The following is a 25,642-nucleotide window of genomic DNA, read 5'->3' on the forward strand; positions in this document are numbered from 1 at the left end:
GTTGGTGAATATGTTTATTGAGACTGGGATATCTACACAACTGTGTGAGTCAGTTGCCTTCAAAAAGTTTAGCAATGCACCCGGTGCTGCAAGAGTTAATAGTCTTATTGGGGCCAAGATATATCTTTTACAGTTGCCTGCTATCAATGGTTGTTCATCTGCCCTCATTTTTTTATTTTTTTAAAGAACCCATAGGTTCCCCTTAGGTGGGAATGTGAGTTGTCTGTCTCTGTGTGTTAGCCCTGCGACAGACTGGCGACCTGTCCAGGGTGCAGTATGGTAGCTGGAATCGCAACATACCCAAGGATGAGCAGAAGAGAATGACTGATATGATGAAACTGGGATTTTGTTGCACTTAATTATTGCAAACACAACTAAAACTATAACTGAAACTAATCAAAACTATAACTGAAACTAAGGATGTTCAAAAAAATAAAAACTGAACTAAGCTAGCAAACAATTGGTAAAAACTAATTAAAACTGATATAAAATTGAAAATCTGAAGTCAAACCTAAATAAAAACTCTTGATTTTCGACTTTGCTAACGAAACAACTTCATCCTTAAGTGTTTTTGACGGGGCTAGATGTGATGTGATTCGAATGTGTTTTTCTCAATTAAACAACATATTTATATTAACAATTCACAGTTAGATTTAATCTCAATATTGAGCGTTTCAGTTAAAAGATGCTAAATACAAGTTCATTACTCACAATCAGCTCCAGGGCTTGTCTTATGGGAGACTGTATGTCCAAAGATTTACGGCCCTGTATTTTGTATCAGTTTTTACATGCTCTAGTCAAAAGCACCACTTTAAAAACATTACCTTTTAACAGGAAACAGCACTTTGTTTTGACATCAAGAATTCATTTAGTGATTCATAAAAAAAATGATTCGTGTATTCTTCAGTTCTCTCACATCCTCGAGGTGAAGTCCATTCTCCTGACCAGGGACCTGCTTACTTCAGAAACTGAACGACAACCTGGACACAAACACACAAAACCATGTTTGTCAAATAGTCTCCAGTGATGACAAAGTCTGAAATCTGAACTGATGTAAATGTAACAAGACTCAATCAGGTTAAATATATTGATACAATAAAATAGCTTACTTCATCTTGTGTTTTCAAGATTGGAGGAACCAAATATTCTAGAATAATTTCTCCACTTTTAACAACATATCACAGTCTTTGACTTTAATGTTTTAGTTCTGTTAATTATACATTTCTTATCAGTTTGTTTTCATATTCCTTCTTACATCTCTCATTCCCAGCAGAAAAACACCCTAATCAAAGTCATATTCTGAGGCTGACTGAGAGAAAGTCTCCGAGCTTTAAAGTATTTAAGGACTGGGCAGTGGGAATGTTCCACTTAATACTTCATTATGTTTTTTGTGGATTCTTCAGTTTAGAAAATTACATGGTGTCAAAATCCTAAAATGAAAAAAAAAAACATCAATACATATGAATGAAATTAATATAAAACAATTGCAGTAAAAAGGCACATGTAATGTAAAACTAGCAAAGCAGATCCACATAATAAAACAAATGTTAAAAGTTCTTAATAAAAAACAAAGATCTATTTGAGCTGCATCATCAACACATGCTGATCACAGAGCTCTACAATCAGAACAATCAGAGCTTTATATTCATGTTTGAACTTGGCTGAAGGTCGACAAATATCTTATCCATGGCGTTGAGACAGAGCCTCTGAGAGTCTTCACCTGGAACTCCATGCTACTGTTTTGGGATATTGTGGGTGAAAACCAGCAGGAGGCAGCAGAGACCTGAGCAGACCTGGCACACACAGGCCTCCTCTGTCTGTCATACGGCAGATATAGTAAAGATGGGCCTAATCTGGGTTGTCTTGTCTTTTAAATCCGTTTATTGAAGATTGTTTTTGTCCTTGCATCCTTGTTTATGCATTTATTCATAGACATTGGCAGCATAGAACATCTAATGATTGATTCCACAACAGTTCATTGTTGGCATGTAGTTTGCACAATTCATCTGTTTTTGGAGTCATTTTAACAACAGATAGGTAAGGCTGTCTTTGGCAACATACAATATAATTCCTTTTTAACAAATTAAGATAAATTGCTGCTTTCTGAAACCAAACCTTAACCCTAGTCTTCACTTTAACATACACAATGTGCTTTTTTTGTCCACATTTGTGTTTATATTCAACGGGTTTGTAAAAATAGTTTATAAGTGACTTTTCTGCAAAGTACATTTCCTGTGTTCTTGTTACCTGACAGGGCCATAGCCAGTCGCAGTTCATCTTTCAGAAGCTCCAGAAGCTCAATAACTCCTTGTTCCCCCTGGGCAGACATAGAAAACCAAGATGATGTTTTTATAAATAACCATCTTTATTTTGGAGCCCAAAAATGTGATGGTGGAAAAAAGCTACTGAAGTGCTTCACCTGGCAGGCAAGGCCCCACAGCACAGGTCGACCAATGAAAACAGCCTTTGCTCCCAGAGCTAAGGCCTTTAGGACGTCTGTCCCGCGTCTCACTCCTCCATCCATGTAGACTTCACATCGACCCTGCACTGCCCTCACCACCTCCTCCAAGGCATCTAGCTACACACACAAAACACACAGTGATCAACTACAATGACAATTATTAACTCAAATCATATCCTCAAATTCTAATGTATCAATGTTCCAAATGAATTTGGTATAGATGTTTAACATTTTGTTCAAGCACACGTCAAGAAATAACACTAGTGTTGACCTAAAAAGTAAACTAAATGTCTACAGGAACTAAAGTTAGCAAATACTGAAAACTCCGACAAGAATTCAATAAAACTTGAAAAGAAAAATAAAGACTTCTAAACTAAACAAAGAATTAATCTAAAGCAGGGGTGTCAAACTCAACCAAACAGTGGGCCAAAATTCAAAACTGGAACAAAGTCGCGGGATAACGTTAGTATTTATTAAATATATTTATTCCTCCAGATATAAGAATGAATCTTTTCTTATGGACTCAAACCCGTTTTGCTGGAAAACTGAATATGGAACAAGCAAAGCTTAATACTAAACAATATATATATTAGCTGTATGATACCAGCAGGCCAGCTCTGATAGTAACTTGTTTTGGCTTCGTGGGCCAAATGTTAATTAGGCTGCGGGCCAAATTTGGCCCGCGGGCCAGAGTTTGACACCTATGATCTAAAGCAACAACTTCACAAACATTAAACCAGATATCAAATAGAATAAAAGACAAATTGACTCCAATCCAGACGAAAACCAAAAGTACACGACACAAATTACAAACTAAATGAACTTTAACAAATAGTAAGGAAATCTGTGTTTGGTTGATTATTCATTGCAACCACGTTTCCTGGCAATAAACAGTCTTTCCAACAGTAAGATTCATTTGCCCTTAAATGTTGCCACATTCTTAAAGAAAATACATCGATGGGTTGAGCAGAGGACTTACGTCCTCTCATACACCCCTTCGTACATCAAATTACTTTTTGCACAGCCCATTGTTGCATTTGCCTGCATTGTTCTGTTCTGTCTGGTGTTGCACTGTCTTTGTTTTGTTTCTGTTGCAATTTTTGCACACTTGCACTTTATGTATTCCTGTGTTGATTGCCTGTTATATGTAGCACCGCGGTCTTTGAGGAACGTTGTCTTGCTTCACAGTACACTGTACCACTGCACATGGCTGAAATGACAAGCCACTTGACTTAAGTGACTTGACTTGTTTTGAGCTGCTGGTATCCCAAGTGCTGACAATTAAGAGTCTGGTTGGTGCCTGAGTGAGCATGTCAGCAGTCAGTTGGTGTCTGCTCCCATCATGCTAAGTTTGACTGATCTGGATAGGGCCTGTGCCAGAGGGCATTTTCAAGCTGCTGTTCCTAAAACAACCAAAAACCCCAAATTACAGCATTATTTGGAGTGCCCTAGTACCATCTTCAAATTGAAGGCCAAGTTGCATATAACAGGGGATGTCAGACACAGGCCATGAAGTGGGCGTCCCAAGATGACGACATCACAAGAATAACATTTCCTCTCCCTGTCAGCACTTAGGAAACATAAGCAACCTTCAACAGATTTGCAGTCAAGGTTTTCAGGACAATATGGTTGACTGCTCTCTACCCAGACAATCCAGAACAAACTGCACACAGCCAATGTCTGGTCTCTGCCAGGAGTCCTGCCATGACTGCCCTTCATCGTCAGGCCCATATTTCAGCGATGAGTCCAGATTCTGCCTATGGCAGGTGGACGTGGGTGGGTAGAAGTGTGGAGAAGACTTGTTGAATGCAATACTGAGGGCAACATGTTTTGGTGGAAAAGGTGTGATGATGTGGGGTGCTGTCTCCCATAAAGAGACAAGGCTTGTCATCATCTGAGGTGTTAGAAAGCACACCGTTTACATGTTGGTTATTTCTCTATAGTATTATGTTTCATCCACTGATAGTCTGTGAAAGCCATCTCTTACTGGAGCTCCTTCAATGCACGACCTGTGTTTGATGCCATGTGGTGAATGTTTATAATGTCTACTTTCTCCCATTACGGCTGCTGATAGCACACATCTTTTTCTTTTGCCCTTTTTACTGGATAGCTGTATTTCCTTGGTTAACTGCTCTGTGTGAATGCCAGAAGGTGAGTTCTGATGATGTCATGTAGATTAAATATTAGCACATGTATTTGTTCACTTGTGTATACACTAATCTTATGCTAAGGCACCATTCATGCTACTAAGCTAATTTATGCTAGTTTTAACCCTCCTGTGAGGTCATTGTTTATGTTACTGATTGTTTAGTTGTTTGTATTATTACTACAGACCACAGCAGAATCAAGCCAAACCGAACCAAGCTGCACCACTTTAGAGGACATGTCTCCTCTGTTCTGTGCCTGTCCTTGTCACGAGGCAGTCTCTATGCAAAGCGATATTAAGATGAGATTGACAATCCTTTATCTCCATAGTCTGGAACCAAACTCCAACCACGCTTGTGCCCACAGAGTGTGGTTTTATTAAAGACTACCTCCGGTGGAAAGGATGGAATGGTTTCCTGCAGTTCTGAATTTTATATGCAAGGCCACAAGAGAGTCACAAAATGATAACTACAACCAAAGCCCTCAAAGATAAATCACTTCCAAAACCAAAAGGAAACATGAACTCAAACTCAAAACTGTCACCGTAACACTGCACGCAGAGTAGGAAATGAGAGTCTTAAGAAAAGTAGATAAGATTTCATATTTAAACATATTTAAGACAATCCTGGGTTCAGCAGTCAGGTCCTTCTTCGGGAGCCCCAGTTTTATCCAAAACAATCATTTCAGGTCACCTCATGCATCTGTGAAGCCACTTTTACTGGATGGACGCACCGAGTATAAAAACAGATTCAGGTTATACATTTTTAATATTATTATTATTATTATTATTATAAGATCAAACATTTAGGGCTGCTTAATGAAAACTTGTATTTGTCAGAGTTCAATTGCAATCCACCCAAAAACAGAAAAATTCAAATGCACACACACACACACAGACCGTGGCAGAAACCCCGTCCAGTTGCCGAGCTCCGTGATTGGACACCAGGATGCCACTGACACCACAGTTCACAGCCTTGGCAGCATCCTCACCTGACACACAAAATCAGAGAAATAAGCTCAGGGTTTCTGTGTGATGAGCATATTCTGTATTTGAATACAGTTACTCTTGATAGCATTGTTTTCCTAGTATACCTGTGAGGAACCAGTGTGTATGTACCTCACCAAATGTCTGCGACTTTCATTTTCCTAATACTGCCAAAATATAACCACTGATGTGTGCAGCACTGGATGCTTTAAAGTCTACTTGAAAAGCATCTTAAGTCAAATTTATTTGTATACAACTATCCAGACAAGCCAACTCAGAGGGATAGAAAGGAGTATAAAGATACATGTATACAGGTCATGATATAAACCGTACAAAACTAATCAGAGAAATGGAAAAGTCTTGTTTCTTTTTTGCTTCTAATCGGAAGAGTTGTTTTCTGTGTTTGCAGATCTGCAGTAATATATATTTATTAGAGATTAGAGGTTATTTCTGCAACAACTTTGGTAAAAGTAATGTCAAAACAGTTTATTAAGAGAAGATCCAGTCCTCTGTAGCCAACTCTTAGTCTGCTCTCTGACATCTAACTTTTAGACCACAAAAAGGTGAACATGAGGGACCACCCACTAGAAATTAAATGGAATCAAATCAGTTTGCAGATGTGGTTCATTAATAGGCTACTTCCAATAATAAAACGTTTTGAGGCCTGATTTAAACGAAGTAAAACTCGATGATTTCAGGTTTTCAGAAAGTTTGTTCCACAGTTGATGACAAAAAAAAGACTAAATGATTTTTCTTTGTTTTTTTCTTGATTGGGGATATTTTGAAGGTCTGTTACTGCGAGTTCAGTACATAGTGTAAGTTACAATGGATGCCTTAGTATTACGCTGATTCAGTCCAAGTCCATTTAGTTCTTTTTAAACTAGTAGAAGAGTTTTAAAATACATCCATTGTGACATCAGATGCTAATGTATAGATTTGAAAACAGGACCAATGTTCTCAACATTTTTGAACCTGGTTGATTCAGCCCCCTGCATCTGAATAAGCTGTAGGAGATCTTTTGCTAAGACCCGTAAGACCTAAAAACCGTTTTATTTTCTATAAACGAGGGTAGGAGCTATGGTCCTGAGTTGATGATAAAATATAGAGTTGTGTGTCATCAGGACTCTGTGCCTGCCAGCCAAGTTCTTCCACACCACACTCACTTAATCTTGTGCGTTGGTGCACAGACATGTTGGAACACAAAGAGGCCATCCCCACACTATTCCCACATAGTTCTAGGTATGTTCTAGGTATACTGAAACACGCGTTCCTTTCACTGTAACTAAAGGGCTGAGCCAGCTCCTGAAAAAGAACCCCACACCAGAATCTTACGTCGGCACAGTGTAGTCAGACAAGTCTCCTGACCACATCCAGACTTGTCCATGGAATTGCCAGACGGACAAGCATGACGCGTCACTTCAGAGGACATGTCTGCACTGTTCGACAGTCTAGTGGCGGAGTGCCCCACAACACTGCACTTTGCACTTGCTCATGTAAGACTTAGATGCAGCTGCTTGGCCATGGAAACTGAGCTGAGAGCCTCCAGGTACCTGATTCCATGTGGCCATGGAAGTGACTGGAACACCTGGATGGGTGAGTGAACAGTTTTGGTAATATGGTGGATATATGAGTGAGATGGTGAGACTGTCATGATTCTCTTTCCTCACTCCGATCTGTAACTGTGTGTGTGTGTGTGTGTGTGTGTGTGTGTGTGTGTGTGTGTGTGTGTGTGTGTGTGTGTGTGTGTGTGTGTGTGTGTGTGTGTGTGTGTGTGTGTGTGTGTCCATCTACCATTTAATACTCCTTTTACAATCACAGGGAGGCGTGTGTGTTTTTTCAGCCACGTGATGTCATCCCAACAGATAGAAGGGTCTATGGCGTTTGCAACATAAACAGCCAGGCCACTGTCATTGCCGTAGTCTCCCTCGGAGAAAGCCAGGGAGGCTGTTGAGAAGTTAGCCATGCTGGAATCACACATGCACAAAGACACAGAGAGAAAGAAGAGTTCAGAGTTCGATGCTACAAAGGAACGTGGTGTAATTACACAGCCTGTACTGTTCTTTTTGTTTCCCTACCTCAGGTGTGGGGGCATCTTAAAGCGGTTGCGCACATCATCCAATCTCTTCCCTAGGTATGGTGTATCCACGGTAACAAAGATGGCTTTATAGCCCGCCTTCTCGGCCCGGCGCACCAACGACAGCGTGAGCTCCCTGTCTTTATAGATGTAGAGCTGCAGCCAGAGGACACCACCACTGCCCAGTGAGGTAGTCATTGCTGACATCACTTCCTCTATTGTTGAGGTGGCCCAGGAACTCAGCATCATCCCAGTTCCCATTGCTTTGCATGCTGTGAAGAAATGTTATATTACTGGTGACAATGGTCTTTTCCAAAGAAGTTTCAAAGGAGGTTATGATAATACTTTAACTTAACTAACCCAACTCAGGTATTCAGTAAAGATCTCGCCCTCTCCCCTTCCTCACCTACCTAATAATTTTTCCATAGATCTGTCCAGTTGCCTTTTGCCCACTAGTCGTCTCTACAACTTAACTGAACCCAAATGAAAAGCTATGGAGAAATATTTCACTCACTCTCTTGCTTCCAGTATAATCCGCCCCTTTCCTCTCCTATTGGTGATGTTTTTTCTTTGTTGAACAGAGACAAAGATAGATTTCTATGGCCTCAACAAAATCACAGTAAAGAACAAACTCCTAAACACCTCTAAACTCCTACAGGGGCATGTCATACGTGTGAAGTGTGAGGGTTGTGATGCCCCAAATGCAGAGGCTTTGAGGCAGTGTAAATTTAATCAAAGACTAGCCGCTTAGTAGGCTGACACAAAAAATGAAAAGATGAAAATAAATTAAACTTGAAAACTAACCTATGAGTAGGGAGCAATGAACCAAGAGACACGAGGGAAATGTCCTCATGTCAGGTTTTGGGTTTTTTTTTGTTTTTTAAATGATGTGTCACTGTTTATACAGTGATACTTAACACTGAATAATATATTAATCATGCAAAGACTATAATTATTTAGGATTAGAGAACAGAACAAGATAATTATCAGAACAAACTTATAGAAGACCTTGATAAAACTATTGCCATATTTTATAGATATATATGTTCTGACAACTGTAATTCCTTCATGCTCCTATGATTTTGAAAGCAATCACATGAATCCATCTTGTACTTACTTTTTCGGGGGTAGTATTTGTCTTCAATACAGAACTTTCGAATAATCGAAACAGCCACCGTGAACATGTAGCACACATGAGGCACAGCAGGGAAGAATGTACCTTTTTTATCTTAGTTCTGTTAACTTTTAATCAGGACACAGTGTTTTTCTGTGTGCTGATGCTGTGTTCATGTCTTCAGCGTGCTGGAATATTCATGTTCCTCCCGTGGGGGGCACTCTTGAGTCACACAGAGAAAAAGTGAGTGAGAGTTTTGTCAGACAGAGAAATGGCCAGTGTTGGGACTAATGCGTTATTAAGTAACGCGCTACAGTAACTACGTTATTATTGTGGTAACGAGCACGGTAACTAGTTATTATGCCAAAATCAGGAACGCGTTAGTCGTTACTGGGATTTAGATAGGCTCGTTACTCGTTACTTCGTGTGGTGGCTGTCGCGGAGCTTCCACAGATTCAGTAACATTAGCAAGTGGTGGAGGCCAGCAGGTGGATGAAGGAAAAGGGAGGCAAGAGGAGAGACCCGAGGCGGGCGCTGGTCCGAGAGTGTCAGGTGAACTGAACTTCAGGTAAGAAGTTATGACCTGCAGTCTATCTGTGTCAGATATGAACCAAGTTTAGGTGGAGTTTATTTTCGTTATGCTGACTTTTTCGTGCTGCGTGCTAGCTAGCATGATAGAGTTTCTGTACAGCTGGGTGGTGCTATGTTACTGATGTTGAACTTTATTTTGTTCATAAGGTTAATTATTAGAGTTGCCAACCGTTCCCTAAAAAACGGAATCGTCTCGTATTCAGAGAAAATATTACGCGTTTCGTGTTGAGGTGAAAAGGAACACAGTTTGTTCCGGACTTCAGCTACGATGAAAAAGACAAAGCTGGAGTTATTCTGTGTTTACGCTGCACAGCTGCCTCTTCTTCTCTCATTCTCTCCCCTCCCTCTCCTGTTTCTACTTCAATCATGAAACTGATCAATGATCAGCTGATCGTCTCTCTCGTTTGTTGATCGCCCACTTTGCGCCAGAAAGAGGAAACCAGCAGATGTCGCGCTAAACAACAGCAGCACGTTTAAGCTTGATCAGCTGTTGTTAGTAGAGATGGCACGATACCACTTTTTTATGTCCGATACCGATATCAAAAATTTTGATATCTGCCGATACCAATATGAATCCGATATAGTGTGTTTTAATCAATAAAACAGTTTTTTTTAATATCTTGCTGCTTTTTGTATGAGTTCATACTCAAGTTAAAAAAAACAAAACAATTCCACTCTCGCATTCACACACTGGTGGAGGCAGCTACGGTTGTAGCCACAGCTGCCCTGGGGCAGACTGACAGAAGCCAGGCTGCCATATCGCGCCATCGGCCCCTCTGACCATCACCAGTAGGCAACAGGTGAAGTGTCTTGCCCAAGGACACAACGACCGAGACTGTCCGAGCCGGGGCTCAAACCGGCAACCTTCCAATTACAAGACAAACTACCAACTCCTGAGCTATGATCGCACCTTAAAATACAGATATTTGGTTAAAATATCACTAATGCTGGAAAAAGGCTATCACCAAGGGATAGGGAAAAGAAGATCCTCCTACCCTGGACCAGTGGACACAGATTGTAGAGGAAATCTACATTATGGAAGAGGTGACACACCAAAGGAAGCTCAGCACGAAGAAAAAAGGACTAAATGGACGCTTTATAAACCAGAACAGCAACAAAAATTCAGAACAACCGGAAAGGAAAATTTACCAATAAAACTAAACTGACAAAAAAGGCTCCTGACTCAGAGGATGAATCAAACCTGGCAAAGACTTTTCACTTGCTTGTTTAAGCAATTTTACTGGCAGATGGTCACAGAATAAATCTATGACAAATGCCAACGATAACACAGTAACAGACAAAACAATATTTTTGCACCAACAAGGTGATTCCCAAAGTTTCCCAAAGTATCTCAGTAGGAGTATGTCGGAGGAAATAACTGAACCCTGTGATCGACTAATAAAACAGTAAAATAAAAAGATGAGAAGGCAAAGAATCTTTGAATTGAAATTCTAATTTGAATGTTTTCACTCGGCTTGAATCTGTTATGAGAATGAGAACTTTTTAGCTGTTGTCTGTTTGAGGGCGACTTTGCTTCCACAGAACAATGAGAACAGTCAGGGGTTAAAGTGGGAGCCTGAGATCTGTGCAGTGTCTCACAACTCGCAGTGATGTGTAATGTGAGCTCCAGGACAGGCTGTGCAGGGTGTGACCAGCTGACCATTGTGGATTTACAAAACTGAATCCAACAAGATAGAAGCAGACATTTCACAAGCTGTCCTTTACAGCATGCTGTTTGTACCATCTTTATCCACTGGGGATAGCCCACTACCATCCTTATACTGTATACAGTTGTTATAAAGGTTGAATTAAGTGGGTTAATCTAAGTATTATCATCTTAAATGCTAAGTAACCTACTGCGTAACATAAGTCTGACCATAAGGAACAGCCTAACAGTGCTTTACTAGGAATTCACCTCAGTACAGCACAAAACTACCCAGTACTTTGATGCAACAAATTGTAGGATGTCTCACAATATGAAAATACATAATTTATGAAAATACCCCATATACAGATTCAATTTGTGATGAAACATTATGACATTAATCAAATCTTTAAATGTGCAGTTCTTCCCTTCAAATACTGTCATGGTCCTTGGTCGGTGACCCAGCGCTTTAAGTTTATTATTAGCATTTTCCAATTTATTATCATGATTATTATTATTGTTCGAGTTCTACGTGTTATATTTGGTCTGCCTCTGAGTCTGCGTCTGTATCTGTCTGTCTATGGTGTCACCCCGTCTGTTTGTTAATCTGTCTGTTTAGTTCAATGTCTTGTCTGGTTCCATGTGTCTGAGTTTCCTGTTTTATTGTGAAGGTCTCTGTCGTATGTGAGTGTGCTCAGATTACGTTTCCCCTGTCTCGTCAGCTGTGATTTCTCCCAGGTGTGTTCCCCTCCTGTCTCTCATCCCTTGATTACTGCCATCTGTGTATTTAAGCCCTGTGTTTCTCTGTGTCAGTGTCGCGTCGTACCCGCAACTTGCTGTGTGTTTGTAATGTCCTGTCCTCCAGCACCTCGGGTTGGAGTTTTGTTTTTGTAAGTTTTATTTCGTGAATCATTCCTCCAGCAATAAAGCTGCATTTTCAGTTTATTCCCATCTCCAAGAGTCCTGCAATTTTGGGTCCACCACGTCTGCTTGCCTGCCACACAGCCAACCATGACAGAACGACGCGACCAGTACATGGACCCAGCGGACTCATCCCGGGAGCGCAATCTCGCCCGCGTCATGACCCTAATGAAGCGGATTTCCCACACAAAGGATACTTTTTTTTTCTATTTCTTTCTTTCTTTCTTTTTTTCTTTTCTTTTTCTTTTTTGTCTTTTTTCTTTTTCTCCTCCCTTTTCCTTTTTCCTTCTTCTCTTTTTTTTATTCTTTCTTTCTTTTCTTCCTTTTCTCTTGTGATGATTTAAATTAAGCAGTGTTCACCGAGGTTTGTAATCATGTGGTACTCACTGGTTCTGGTTCGAAATTAACAGCAAGCAAAAGCACTGAAAATTATGACAAAACTAGTTCAAAATTGGCTCGAGAAGCAGTGCACGCATGCGTCAGTTTGACCGGATGTCCAAGTTGACACACGTTTAAGCTTGATCAGCTGTTGTTAGAATTTATTTAACATTAATTTCTAGTATCAGCTGATGCTTGCTGGAGCCACAGCTGTAAAGCTGCTGGTCATGATATCGATTTGTATATCTGGTGAGAGGGAAACATGAAGATGAAACCAGGAGATGTCCTTACTGAATCATCAGAGCTGAACAGCTGATGGAGAAACAGGTTTACCTTTTAGGTGACATGAATGAGTTGAAGGGAAGTTATGAACTGTTTCTGAGAGACAGATAACACCAGGATCCTTTTCTAAGTCACTGACAGCTGGTAACAGCTTTGTAAGAGGGGCACAAAGAAATACTTTTCTTTCTTATTCTCATTTAAAATGTCTAGCTTTAATAAATAATTATCTTACAACCAAAGTTTTTATCTGATGCAAAATGTATAGAAATCATACATATACCAACAAGACTGTACATCACTGTCACAAGAGCGTTTGTTTTCATTCAAAGGCTTTATGCCTTTTCCTTGAGTTTGCATAAATACATTAGTTGTGGCGCTTCTTAATGACGGTATCTTAGCTAACAACCCCAACTTATTCAACTTGTAATTGGCTAAAAATAACTTAGCTAACTGGTGAGAGGGACGTTGCTAGCTGGCAGTTTTATCAGTCAATGTTGAAATTTCCACATTCAGATACTTCAAATGCTTCAGGAGCTTTCAGCTCAGTGCATCATCCATCCATCCATCCATCCATCTTCATCCGCTTTATCCGGGGCCGGGTCGTGGGGGCAGCAGCCTAAGCAAAGAGGCCCAGACCTCCCTCTCCCCAGCCACCTCCTCCAGCTTATCCGGGGGAACACCAAGGCGTTCCCAGGCCAGCCGAGAGATATAATCTCTCCAGCGTGTCCTGGGTCTGCCCCGGGGCCTCCTCCCGGTGGGACATGCCTGGAACACCTCACCCAGGAGGCGCCCAGGGGGCATCCTTGTCAGATGCCCGAACCACCTCAGCTGGCTCCTTTCGATGTGGAGCAGCAGCTGCTCTACTCTGAGCCCCTCCCGGATGGCCGAACTTCTCACCTTCTCACTTCTCAGTGCATCATCACCACGGAAATACACGGATACATCCGTAGACTTGAGACAGAATTCACAATGCGTTTTTGGGACTTTCAGGTGTATGGACCAATGTTTTCTTTTCTGATCAAACCAGAAAGCTTTAATGAGGAGCTGGGTTTGTCTCACATTAACTGCCTGAACACAGAGGACATCGAAATGCAGCTGATTGAACTGAAAAGCTTGACACTGTGGCGGTCAAAGTTTGCAGAACTACAGATGCAGCTGGAATCCACAGCTGTGTGTGTTCATGGAGCTGCATGTTCACCTGCTGGACATCACTACTTGACAAGTTTAACTGTCTTCAGAACATTGCAGAGGCCTTATTGACAGTATTTGGCTCTACATGTCTGTGTGAGCAGATTTTCTCTCACATGAAGAGTGTCCTCACGTAGCCTCTGAATGCTGGACACTGGGAGACCTGTGTCTCTGAGTGGGAGACCAGAGATCACATTAACATGTGTGTCTCTGTATTAACAAACATGCCATATTGGCCCAGTTTATTTTTCTTGTCATTGTTGTGAGGAGACCATAAACAGCATTTTGCATTTTCTGTTTCAGTTCGATTGCTATTATGGATAAAATGTGTTTTTTCTTTTTTGGTTTCAAAATAGCTGAAAACTATTAGCTGACAGCTGCCAACATCTGCGAACAAATATAATGGTCTGAGTCAGGGGTCACCAACACAGTGCCCGCGGGCACCAGGTCGCCCAGCAGCAGCCGAATTTTGGGTCGATTTTGGGTCCACCACTTCTGCTTGCCTGCCACACAGCCAACCATGACAAAATACTACCTCTCATCTTCCTCTCTTAGCGTTCTCTGTCTCTGACTGCAGATACCTGCACGCATTTCTCCTCCTGAGTAATCCAGCGGCTGGACCTTCAGCGAGCATCACACTGTGCAGCAGATTGCACAGTTTGTGTGTTTGTTGTTGTTTGTTGAGCCAACAGAAACATTGCCACTTGTTTTATGATTGCTCCTCTTCTGTAGCACCAGATGCAGAAGTAATAACTTACAGACACCTGCACACTCTGGCTGATGTTGTCTCTACATAGCACAGCTGTACTGTGATAAAACGATCTGGGTTATTTTATCCATTCATTTTACCTAATTGGAAAACCGAGGCTACATTTTTTCCATTTTGTGTTCCCAGTTTTGTGCGTGTGTCTTTAGTGTGTGTTAACCTTTTGCTGTGGCTGTCTCTCCTTCAGGATGAGCCATCCTCTGCATTGCAGTGGCAGCGATGCAGAGCGGCATGCTGAGCTTCTCCCCCAGCACTGAGACAGACAGATCCACTGTAGACACGTCCCTCAGCACTCGAGGAACCAGATACCACCTACACACGTGTGTAATAGTGGAAGAGGTCATTCTACAGTTACACTTCTGCAGCTTCTTTTTACTTACAAAGATTCATTCACACTCTGATGTCCATTGAAAAACGGAGACAGACTGATTCTGAAAAGAAAACACGTTATTTCTTTTTTTTTTTGGAAGTGACATCAGAAACAGCAGCATGTGACATCACGTGATGGCGGAGCTTCAGTTCATCCTTTGTCATCCTTTTTTTTTTTTTTTTTTTAAAAACAAAAAAAAAAACACGTTATTTCTACAACTGAAAGCTTTGGTAGAAGCACATCAATATATATATATATATAGACAAAGTACTGGGCTGTTACATTTATCTGAATTACATATTACACAGCTGTTGAAAGCCATTAAGCTTCCAGCGCAGGAGGCTTGGAGCTCTGCAGGTTTGCAGTAGTGTGTTTGTAAAGGCAGCCTGCATGGCTAACTCCTGGATTTTATACACCTGTGGAAATGGCACAGAAAACACCTGGATCCAAAGATAAACAGGTGTGGTACTTATGTCCCTATAGTGTAATTCATTACACATTAAACGTACCTGTTAGCACATAAATAATGTAAAATGATAAAAAGACAAGCATCAGAGTCCAGAGCAGCTGCTGTGTGTAATTTCAGCTTTGGATTCAGGCTCCAACACGGTTTGTAGAAATTCTTACTCTGAATGTTCAGTTCAGTATTTTTGTATTACCACATCAACGACAGTGACCTCCACACGTCTGTGTTTTACCTGTTGAAGGCAGCCACATTGTCAGCCAGTGTCTTTTGCTCATCAGCTCCTGAGCGGTAGTAGTCATACACAGCTTTAGGAAGAGTTTTCCTGGCTTCCTCCTCAAAGTCCAACACACACACACGCTGCATTGTTTTTCACTTCGAACTACCAGAAAACTGAAAACTGCAGCCTCTCTGTGATTTGCAATAAACAGAACTAGTTTAATCATTAACCTGCCAGAGGTTTCACAAGCTGTGAGCCTTTCACGTCCTGACTCCTGTGCTTTACGTTTCTCTTCAGCCCTTATTGATGGCATCAGACACGACGCCTCCCTGAGCCTGATTGAGCAGAAGGTTTCTTCCTATTAAAGCCCAGTTTGTCCTTCCTGTGCTTTGATTGTTTTATTGTTGGGCTCGAGTGTTGTTGTGACTCTGTCCTATAGAAATAAATCATAAATGAATTAAACTCAGAGGAGTTTCTGCTTTGCTCTGTTTACACAAGATAAGACTGCAGCTGTGAGGATTCCACACCATCTGGGCCTGTGTGTTGCCAGATTAGAGTGTTGCCATGTCTAGTGCTGACTGCCTACGAACTTTGAAACTTCATGTGCCTTCTGTGAACTTTGAACCCAATGATGTTTTCATTAAAAACAGCAGAGAGGTGGTACTCTGTGGATACTTTGTGTCAAACCAGTGATTTATAAGGGTTAGCGTGTTTTGGGGGTTAAAAGCCACAGAAACTCAGTGTTTAGAAAGAATGCGTCTCAGCAGTTCTGATACTCCTGACATGTACGGGATCACTACAGGTTTTCTCTTAGGCAACGGTCGTCCTTCTCTCCTGGATCGGCTGGAGCTTTCTTTAGGAGTCTTCCCAGCTTTGGCAAAAGTCCAGGTGGGACAACTACATTTACTCAGGGCCTTCTTGATGTGCTGTTCTTCTGCCTCCCTTTTTGTATTTTCACCACTGAGCAGTGACAACATTTTCTCTTGATAGTCTTTCTGGTTTAGCAAAACTGTGCACATACCCTTGCCTGTCATTACCAAGTGATGTGAGTGCCTTCCTCTCCTCCATGCTGATGTTGGATGCTGGGGGCTTTGCATTGCTGAGACAGGCCGTAGTTGCTCTGCTTCCACTTTTGCAATATTGTTGCTGTTTCAAATTGCAGTTTCTGTGGCTGTGATCAGCTCCGATCAGATTTGTCTCTGCGTCACAGCAAAATTCAACCCTTTAGCAAGGATGTTTTTCTCTGCTTGGGTGAGCTGTGTGTCAGACAAATTCTTCACCCACTTGTCCACATCCATGGTGTGGCATCCTTCTCTCTTCTGGTCGCTGAGGACACTCGCCGTATTTGGCTGTGGTTTGTCTCCTTCCCGGGCAAATGTTAATGAACACTGACGCTCCTCTTGGTTCGTGAAAGGTTGAGCGTTGATGGATTTTCTTTTGCACTAAACTTTCTTGGCTAGACACCTGAGAACCTAGTTGTGTCTCCATGTGTATCTGCCCTGAGTAAGGCTAGTCCTACAACCAACCAAGATGTGCTTGAGTGTTGCTGGGACTGTACACAGGGGGGAGGATGGGTCCTTTCCAAACCACAGCTGCAGATTTATTGGAGAAGGTAGCACATCGTATGTCACGCGGATGATGAAACTTAGTCTATTAGACTCCGAGCCCCAGATTTCACTCCATGAGAGTTTCCTCTTTTCCACACTCTCCCAATTCATCCAGCGACCATGTTTGGCCAGCGCTACGGCTCTGGCATGTCTGGCTGTTTCCTCCTGTCGACACACCTCCTACACCACCATTCTTCGACATTCGGTTACAGATGCCTGTTGCCACCGAGGTGTTACTGCGCCAAGACCAAATCCACCTCTGCCCTGTTGGACGTGACCCACCACGTCACGATGCCGAAGAGCAGGTTTGGCCCGTAGCACAGATGTGGCTGGGGTCCACTTCCTCCCCGTTGCTAGGGTGGGAGCAGTGCCTCCCACTACGGGGTCCCGGGAGTCCGTGAGTGACATCTCAAGCCTCACATTTGCACATTTAAACTCTGCAACCAGGCTGGGGATAGGCAATGACAGTATCCCGTCGCTGTAGAGTCCAACGCTGCTGAGGCACTTGGGAAGTCCGAGCCACTTCTTAGCGTAGGAGCTCACTAGCCTCTCTAGTTGATTGGCGTGATTGAGTGAGACCTCGTACATTGTCAACGGCCACAGTAGTCTGGGTAATAACCCAAACTGGAAGCACCAGAGCTTCAGTTTCCCTGGGAGTGCAGTGTTGTTAATCCGCTTGAGGTCATCAGCCAAGTTCTGCCTTAATTGTTCTAGTTGCCACGTATCATTGAGGTCTGCATTATACCACCGTCCCAGGCTCTTTATGGGCTTCTCCAAGACTGTTGGAATTGGTTCTCCACTGATATAGAATTGCTTGACTGTCAGTTTTCCTTTTATGATGGAGATGCTGCAAGATTTACTTGGCTTAAACTCCATCCTTGCCCATTGTTTTCCAGGAGCTTCTGTAGGAATCACCTAGTACATGGTTTTGTTGTTGTAATGATAGTCATGTCATCCATGTAGGCCCTAATGGGAGGAAGATGCTGAAATAGTTGAAGGCCATCCACAAGATGTCTTGTGGGACTGACCCAAAGGCGTTGGCAAGGTCTAAAAAGACCACATGAAGGTCTCTTCGTTCTTTTTTGGCAGTTTGAATCTGGTGCCAGATGACGCTAGCATGCTCCAGACATCCCGAGAATCCCCGGATGCCAGCCTTCTAAACTGATGTGTCAACATAGTTGTTTCTTTGCAGGAAAGCAGATAGTCTTTGGGCCAAATCACTGAAGAAGATCTTTCCCTGTACATTCAGCAGGCTGATCTGGCAAAACTGGCTGATGGATGAAGAGTTCTTCTCCTTAGGGATCAGAATACCTCCTGCTCTTCGCCAAGCCTTCTGCCACGCTACCTTCATCAGCTTCCACAGGTATTTGAGGACTCGTAGGGTGTTTTTATAGAGCCTGTATGAGATGCCATTAGGTCCTGGGGCCGATGCTGCTCTTGCCTTCTTCACTACCTTCTCCACTTCACTCCATGTAGGTGGTCTTATGTCCATTTGGTGTTCAGGTGCCTGGATGGGTGGCATATCAGTCGGAATGGTAACTGGCTCATGCCTCTGATCATAAGAGTAAGCTTTCCTCAGATGATCTTCCAGGTCTTTTATGGGCATTTTGAGGCACCCGCTCTGCTCTTCAACAAAAAGGCCCTTAACAAAGTTGTATGGGTTGCTGTAGAAAAGGGTCCTTGTCCGTTCTTTCTTCTTACGTTGTCGTCTGAGGTGTTCTGCTCTTTGCAGCTTAGTAAGTTGTTGCTTTATTTCCTCCTGCAGGGCAGTGAGTCCCTCCCTTTCTGTCTCATAGGCCCTCCTCCACTGTTGCCTCAGTTGTCTTCTAGAGGTGGGAATCACCATACACCCCACGATACGATATTATCACAATACTTAACTCACGATACTATATTATTGCGATTTTTTTTTTTTTAATATATTTTTGCAATATTCTGGGTATTGCAATACAATATTTTGTGATTTATCACATATTTTTTCTACTGCAGATTTTGTCCATAAAGGTAAACTTTATCATTATTCATTTTATCTAATAATAAAGTCTCACACTCAGTCTTTCTCTCATGTCAGTGTAAAAGGTTAACATATGTGTTTAAGTTGAAATGTGTGGCTGGTAAATCTGGATTACACTAATAGTTAAAAAATTAAGAGATAAAAAGACTTATGGGGATGTTAGTTCAGTTTATGTCTTCATACAAGGAAATAAAGGGAACACCCCAGTTATATTTTGGTCTTTGTTATATCGTTCAGTGTTAAATCAGTATTTTCTAATTACACTTTACATCTTCCATGGCATTACTTAAAAAATACCACTAGGTGGCGCATAGCGGCCAGGAGGAGCGTAAACCCCCCTGGGAGGCAAATCTGCAGAATAAATCCTGCAGTTGAAACGTAAACAAGTTCATGATCTGTGCCTCTTTATTTCAATACACAGCTGCAGGATCTAGGATCGCACCCCTCCCAGGCACCTGTCACACCAGGGGGGCAACATCAGTCAGTCTTATTGCTGACAAAGTGAACGGTTTGTATAACAGTCTAGTAACCAACTTAACTGAACGTAACTATCTGGTACAATTATAGCTTAAAACAAAATATAATTTTACATTAAATAAAAAAGTTTTAAATTTAAATAAAATAAAACATGTCTTAAATTAAAATAAGTAAACTGTCCTGTTTGTTGCTGCCCTAAAAAGAGCTCCAGAGCGTGGTTTGCCACTGTGCTTCTATTGAAAAACCCAGTTATGCGCCGCACTCTCCCCAAGACCCTGGCTACTGCAGGCAGGTTTAAGGCTCGTTGTGATGCCAGATTGAGCATATGGGCGAAACACTTCACATGCAGGTATCCCGCTAGCTGAGTGGCAATTGTCATATTAGAAGCATTGTCGGTGACAACCACCAGATTTCTGTCAGCAATCCCCCATTCCTGTGCTGCATTTTGCAGGAGATTTGCAATGTTCGCTCCGGTGTGACTTTCATGTAATGTTCGAGTTTGGAGAACGTAAGACAGCAGTTGCCAGTCCGCTGTGAGATAATGAGCTGTTATAGTCGCATATGAATCCACAGCCCGCGAGGTCCATGCGTCGCAAGTTAATGCAACCCTTTCTGCTGTGCTCAAACTGTCCTCAACTTTACGCTGTGTCCGCGAAAAAACGTTGTGATGGTATCACATACCTGGGTTCCAGCGTCTTCATCATGTAAGAAAAGCCCTCGTTTTCCACAATGTTGTAAGGACGCGGGTCTTTGCAGATGAAGTACGTGATAGATTGTGTTATTTTCTTAGCTCGCTCTGAATTGGGAGATAGCTTTGCTAAGCTAAGAGTGTCCAGCGTTGGTTGATTTTTCAGTGGAGCTGATTCAGAGCTAGCTTTCCCGTCCGCGGTTAATGCTATATTTGGATGGTGCCGTGTAAGATGGGCCCTCATGTTCGTAGTATTCCCAGAGTACTTTATTTTCATACGACACACCTTGCAAATCCCATGTGTCATATCCATCTCATTTGTTCCATCCTTGTTAAAAAATCCAAAGTACGTCCAGACGTTTGATTTAAACGCAGATGGCGCTTTCCTGATCTCTTTTTCTTCCTCCATCTTTGTTTGATCAATTTTCCCATGTGCTGACCTAACCTCTGCTGACCTCACTAGAGAAAAAGCTCAACCGCACCATCTGGTGGACTGGAAGTTTTTGGAACAAAATATCGATGTCTGCTGTCCCTGTATCGATACATTATTGGCAAACAAAATATCGCGATACTACGCAGTATCGATTTTTTCCCCCACCCCTATTGTCTTCTCTCTTTCACTAATCTACCACTTTCCCGCTGTCTCCTAGACTTTAACTGGTTTAAATGGCCTTTAAACCAGTAACCTCTGAGAACTGTTTCTGCTATTAAAACAGTTTGTTTTGATAACCCTGAATGATTCTTGGTCACAACATTTGCGCCATCAGAGAAAGCTCATTTTACTCCACACACATTTGGAAAATCACAGTTTGAACATAAAATCCCAGAATAATTAGTATTTGAGATTGCTGCAGCAACAACATTAAAGAAAAATATCTTTTCATGTTGCTGTGTTTTCATTTGAAAATATAAAATGTTAAAGTTTTTTATGTAAAACATAAAAACAACAAAGACGTTAAAGATGTTCTGATAAAATCTGTGAATGTCTCAATTCATTGGTGTTTCCATCTGAGAGTCTACAGGGTGAACACTGAAGTTGGGTTTTAGAAATACAAATGGCAACAGGACACGGGTTAACTTTGACCACACTAACGTCTAGTTTAAGGTGAGAGAAGTAAATGCATCACAGAAGCTAAAAGGAGCTGCTAATAAGACCCATGAGAAGATTCACATCATCTAACAAGACTTCAACAGAACCTGGAACATTAAAGTTCACTTCCGGTCTGTGTGATGATTGTACTTTTATTACCTGAGCTAATGTGGATGCTGTAAAATCAGCCGGGCTGAAAAAACAAGTACACATTTGGACAAACTGTGCTGTAACTTCACATGTTGTGAAATCTTTGAGAAAAGAAAAACAGAGAAGTCATAAACTCCTTGATATGTTGACATCATGTCAGTAATGCACACAGACGTATGTTGGAAGGGTGAGCTTAACAGTTAAGATACAGTCGTCCTTACAGTCTGTACACACTTTGTCATAGATAATAAATAAAACCATAAATGTTAATCAAGTCATTTGATTTATTCTAAATTGGAAAATTTCATTGTTCTTGACAATGACAATAAATAAATAAATACTAAATACTAAAATACTATTTTCCAATTTATTCAATTTCCACCATTTTTGCGACTAACTGTTTCACTTCCAGGTGACTGTTGTTGTAAATGAAACTGGATTCATACTTCTGCTGTGCAGCTTACTGAGTGTCCTCTGATGGGCAGTGTGCAGTCACACAAAACAACAACTTAAATGTCCCCATAACCATGACTGGAGTTTGGAAATGTAAAGGACATTATACTGTAACTACTACTGTAAAATCATTGCTGTGACTTTAAGATCACAACCTGATTCCAAACAGTCTAACGTCAACATTCTGACCCCTGGAAACAGAATGAGATCACAGGATGGCAACAAAATGGACTTTAAAATGAGATCTACCCTAACAAAGAGTAAGTGCACCTATGTAAGAACAAGCATCACTGCTGTGGAGTTTGTTTTACATACAGACTCGGAGCTGCTCGTCTCCTCTTGGCATTTTCTTATTTAACCATTGGTGACTTGGAACCTCAAAGTTTAGCAACAAAACACTTTGTTTCCTTTTTCCATCAAACATTTCTTTCAGTCATCTGCCATATCGCGCCATCGGCCAGTCTGTCCCAGGGCAGCTGTGGCTACAACCGCAGCTGCCTCCACCAGTGTGTGAATGTGAGAGTGAATGAATAGTGGTATCGTACAGCGCTTTGGGTGCCTTGAAAAGCGCTATATAAATCCAATCCATTATTATTATTATTATCTGTGTTTATCAGTGACTAATCTTTATTCAATAACCACAAAGTACACAAATACAAGATTAAATATTTTATTTTGCTTTATTGGTGGATCAGGGAGGAGTCCCAGCTCGGGGGTCGCACCGTGAGTTAGATGTTACTTGACCCACACTGGCTGCTGTGCGACCCTCTCGGGGATCCTCACTCTGGTACGATCCTCTACATGAGGTGGAGCGTTTATACTTCGGACTTTAATCCAAAAAAGGAAAATCGATTCAAACAAACAAATAAAACGAGTGAAAGCCTTCCAGCGGGGCATGCAGCCTCCAGCTCCCTCCATCTTGTTACAAAAGCACTGGTTTAATTAAGAATCATAATATTGGAATAATAATTATAAAGAAGGCCCAACAGCGTCTCCAATTTCTAAGAATCCTCAGAAAATGGACCCGAAGGAGCTTCTGATCGTCTTCTACTGCTGCTCCACTGACAGTGTGCTCCACCTGTGGATGGGTCTCCTGCTCCAGCATCCTACGGGACCGTCCACACCCAGGACATCGGGTGTTTAAGCTGCTGCCGTCTGGCAGGATGTTCAGGCTGCTGAGGTCGCGGACAAACAGACTGAAGGGCGGCTTTTACATCAGGGTAACAGCCCTGATCAATGCAAACAGCTGAGCTGATTGAATACCTCCCTGGACTTTACTATTATTGTTATTGCCCACACAATAATAATGTGCAATAAACATTCACTCATTTATTAAGTCATTTCATTTTTTTTTTTTTTTACTCGTACCTTTCTTGTGCTTAAAAAAGTCCACTTCAAGTTACTGTGTTGTGCCGACGTGGGACAGTTTCCAATTTCCTTGTCTTATTGCACCATGTGTGACTGCATGACAATAACGAGCATCTTATCCTAATAACCTTTTTACTGTGGTTTAACACATTTTCTCACACAGGTCCATAAAAACCTTTCAAAAAGTTTACTTTTTGACAAAAAAGTAAACTTTGTCTTAAAATGACAACAGTACGACATTATGATTTAATATTCCATCATTTTAATTTCTGTCTCAAACATCTGATTCTTGCCATATTTTTATGATCCAATTTTGGGGGTTATATCAGAATTTTATGATATTCATAAAAATGAGGACTCCCATTAACTTTTATTACTTCCTTTAATACTTACTAAGTCATTATTCATTTGACAGGGGGCCATAAATCACTGGTTTTGACATAAGGCGTCTAATATCACTGTCTCGCCTGGATGAGCTTCAGAAGAGCTGAAGAAATTCAGATGCAACAAACAGATCCGACCTGACTGTACAAAATCGAGCCCTCTGGTTGAAGACTTATCTGTGTCGTAGGTAAGTTAGCATCCCTACGTAGTCGAGCTGGGCGAGGATGGTCATTTCCAGCAGACCCCTGTTCTTTAGCACCAGTCTAATCGTTCAGCCCCAGTTAGAAGTGTCACAGAAAACAGCACACCTCTCTGTTCCACGTTTATTTGGCATCCAACAAAATCCAATAAAAGCTTTAAGAATTAACATGTTTCACCATCACCAAAAACAACATTTCTCCCAATAAAAATGTAAAACTAGAAGGTCCAAAATCATAAAAAGCAAGCATTACGGCTTGGGGTGTAAGTACATGATGCAAGCAGCTCGAGACGGGCAAGTTGGAAAAAGGCAGAAATCTAATCCTACTGATAGTAAAGCACAACACAGATTAAAGATCCACACTGAAGAAAATCAAGCAGAGGTTTTCCCTTCAGCTGACTCACAGCCACCTGAAACTAACATGACAGGGTGTTTCAGCTGTAACCACAAAAAACAGAAAAGACCTCCTGAGAAAACAATTCTACTTCATCTTTTATTCGGTGAAATCTAACAGCACTTCAGAGTCAAGTTTGTTCTTTTTAACAACCAAAGCAAAGTTTGATTACTACGTTTCCACCGTGCTTGCAGCTGGATTGAAATAGAGTTTTTTAAACCCCCATTTCACTCCGTCCTCCCTCACAGTGTTACCCACTGGCTGCTCAGGATGATAATGCCAAAAGTTGAGAGAAAAACGCGTAGCCGTGTAAGCCATCTAACCGTCCACTGAGTTTGAGCCACAGTAAAGTCCCAGCCAGTGTGTCAGCTGTGTGCTCCGGAGGAAAACGGCTCACCTCTCGCTTCATCCCGCCCTCTGCTGGGCTCTGACGGCCACAAAAAGATGCAGTGATGTTTATAGGTACAACTTGACAGTCAGCAATGTAGGTGAGAGAGGGAAGGTATTTTCAAGTTGAGGGTGAGGTGGCTTTTGCCTTCCTTCCCTCCTTCCTCTCCTGGTGCCACCATGCCCACTCAGACCCCAAAAAGGAAGGCCGGTCAGCAGGCGCACCAAGTGCCGTGTTAGCCCAATCACCCATTGTTGGGGGGAGTGTGGTTGCAGCAATGCTACGAGGTTGCTGCCCCAGTTTGGGTACCCAGGGGTGCGGGAGGGTGGACTAAGCATCCACGTCCCATATTCTTCCCCTAGTATGGCCTGGTACTGCTGTGTTGACACCCAAGTCCCGCTGGACTCTGGTGGATCTCCAAGCCTTCGCTGGACCAGACATGAAGCAGCAGAGCGTTCACACCCATGCAGTCCAGCCCTCATACAGCTGGGCCAAGTTATCCATGTTGGTAGCCTCCTTGATAACAAAGTCCACCTGCAACCAAACCAGATGTGGTCAGTTTTAAATACAGACAACGTTATTGTTACGATATCTGACTCTTTCATAATGATTAGAATCTGCTCAGACGATCCGATTCCAGTCTTTGTTTAAAACTGGACTTTGCTGTGCTCAGACTCATGCAGACCACTGCTGCTGCATTACAAAGGCTTCAGACATCTGATAAATCCATGCGACTCTCACAGCAGCAGACATCGACTTCACACTGTGTCAGCACATTTTGTTTGTTTCTTTTAAACAACCTCTTCATCCTGTCACGAGGCTGCTTT

At 41.9% G+C, this 25,642-nt stretch overlaps 2 protein-coding genes and 1 long non-coding RNA gene across 7 annotated transcripts in view; 1 reads left to right on the forward strand and 2 right to left on the reverse strand.

Annotated features, from left to right (window-relative positions):
- Positions 1-15,753, reverse strand: hao1 (hydroxyacid oxidase (glycolate oxidase) 1). The gene is made up of 8 exons (XM_026186292.2): positions 15,619-15,753; positions 14,711-14,862; positions 7,667-7,937; positions 7,383-7,555; positions 5,505-5,596; positions 2,420-2,578; positions 2,248-2,317; positions 1-980 (listed from the first exon to the last, which is right to left on the reverse strand). The coding sequence occupies exons 1-8, from the start codon at positions 15,747-15,749 to the stop codon at positions 913-915; spliced, it is 1,116 nt and encodes a 371-aa protein (XP_026042077.1). The 5' UTR covers positions 15,750-15,753; the 3' UTR covers positions 1-912.
- On the forward strand, positions 9,029-24,839 carry LOC145428397 (uncharacterized). Its single transcript, XR_013908691.1, has 2 exons — positions 9,029-9,347; positions 14,738-24,839. It is a non-coding gene; the product is annotated as an uncharacterized LOC145428397 (long non-coding RNA).
- Positions 24,144-25,642, reverse strand: part of smg1 (SMG1 nonsense mediated mRNA decay associated PI3K related kinase) — a 57,834-nt gene continuing 56,335 nt past the window's right edge. For all 5 annotated transcript variants that reach the window (XM_080300531.1, XM_026186269.2, XM_026186267.2 and 2 more), the window contains one exon: positions 24,144-25,349. In XM_080300531.1, the coding sequence (XP_080156657.1) occupies positions 25,272-25,349 (78 nt within the window). In that variant the 3' untranslated portion in view covers positions 24,144-25,271. The remainder of the gene's footprint in view (positions 25,350-25,642) is intronic.

Source organism: Astatotilapia calliptera, chromosome 4 (genome assembly GCF_964374335.1).
Source record: "Astatotilapia calliptera chromosome 4, fAstCal68.1, whole genome shotgun sequence".
In the NCBI taxonomy this organism is placed as follows: Eukaryota; Metazoa; Chordata; class Actinopteri; order Cichliformes; family Cichlidae; genus Astatotilapia; species Astatotilapia calliptera.

Excerpts from the sequence above, each read along its gene's own strand:
- hao1 (XM_026186292.2), bottom strand. The coding sequence starts at position 15,749 with ATGCAGCGTGTGTGTGTGTTGGACTTTGAGGAGGAAGCCAGGAAAACT. Across the intron at positions 14,863-15,618 it reads AATGTGGCTGCCTTCAACAG|GTGGTATCTGGTTCCTCGAG; the intron begins GTAAAACACAGA and ends ACACGTGTGTAG. Across the intron at positions 2,318-2,419 it reads TGTGGGGCCTTGCCTGCCAG|GGGGAACAAGGAGTTATTGA; the intron begins GTGAAGCACTTC and ends ATGTCTGCCCAG.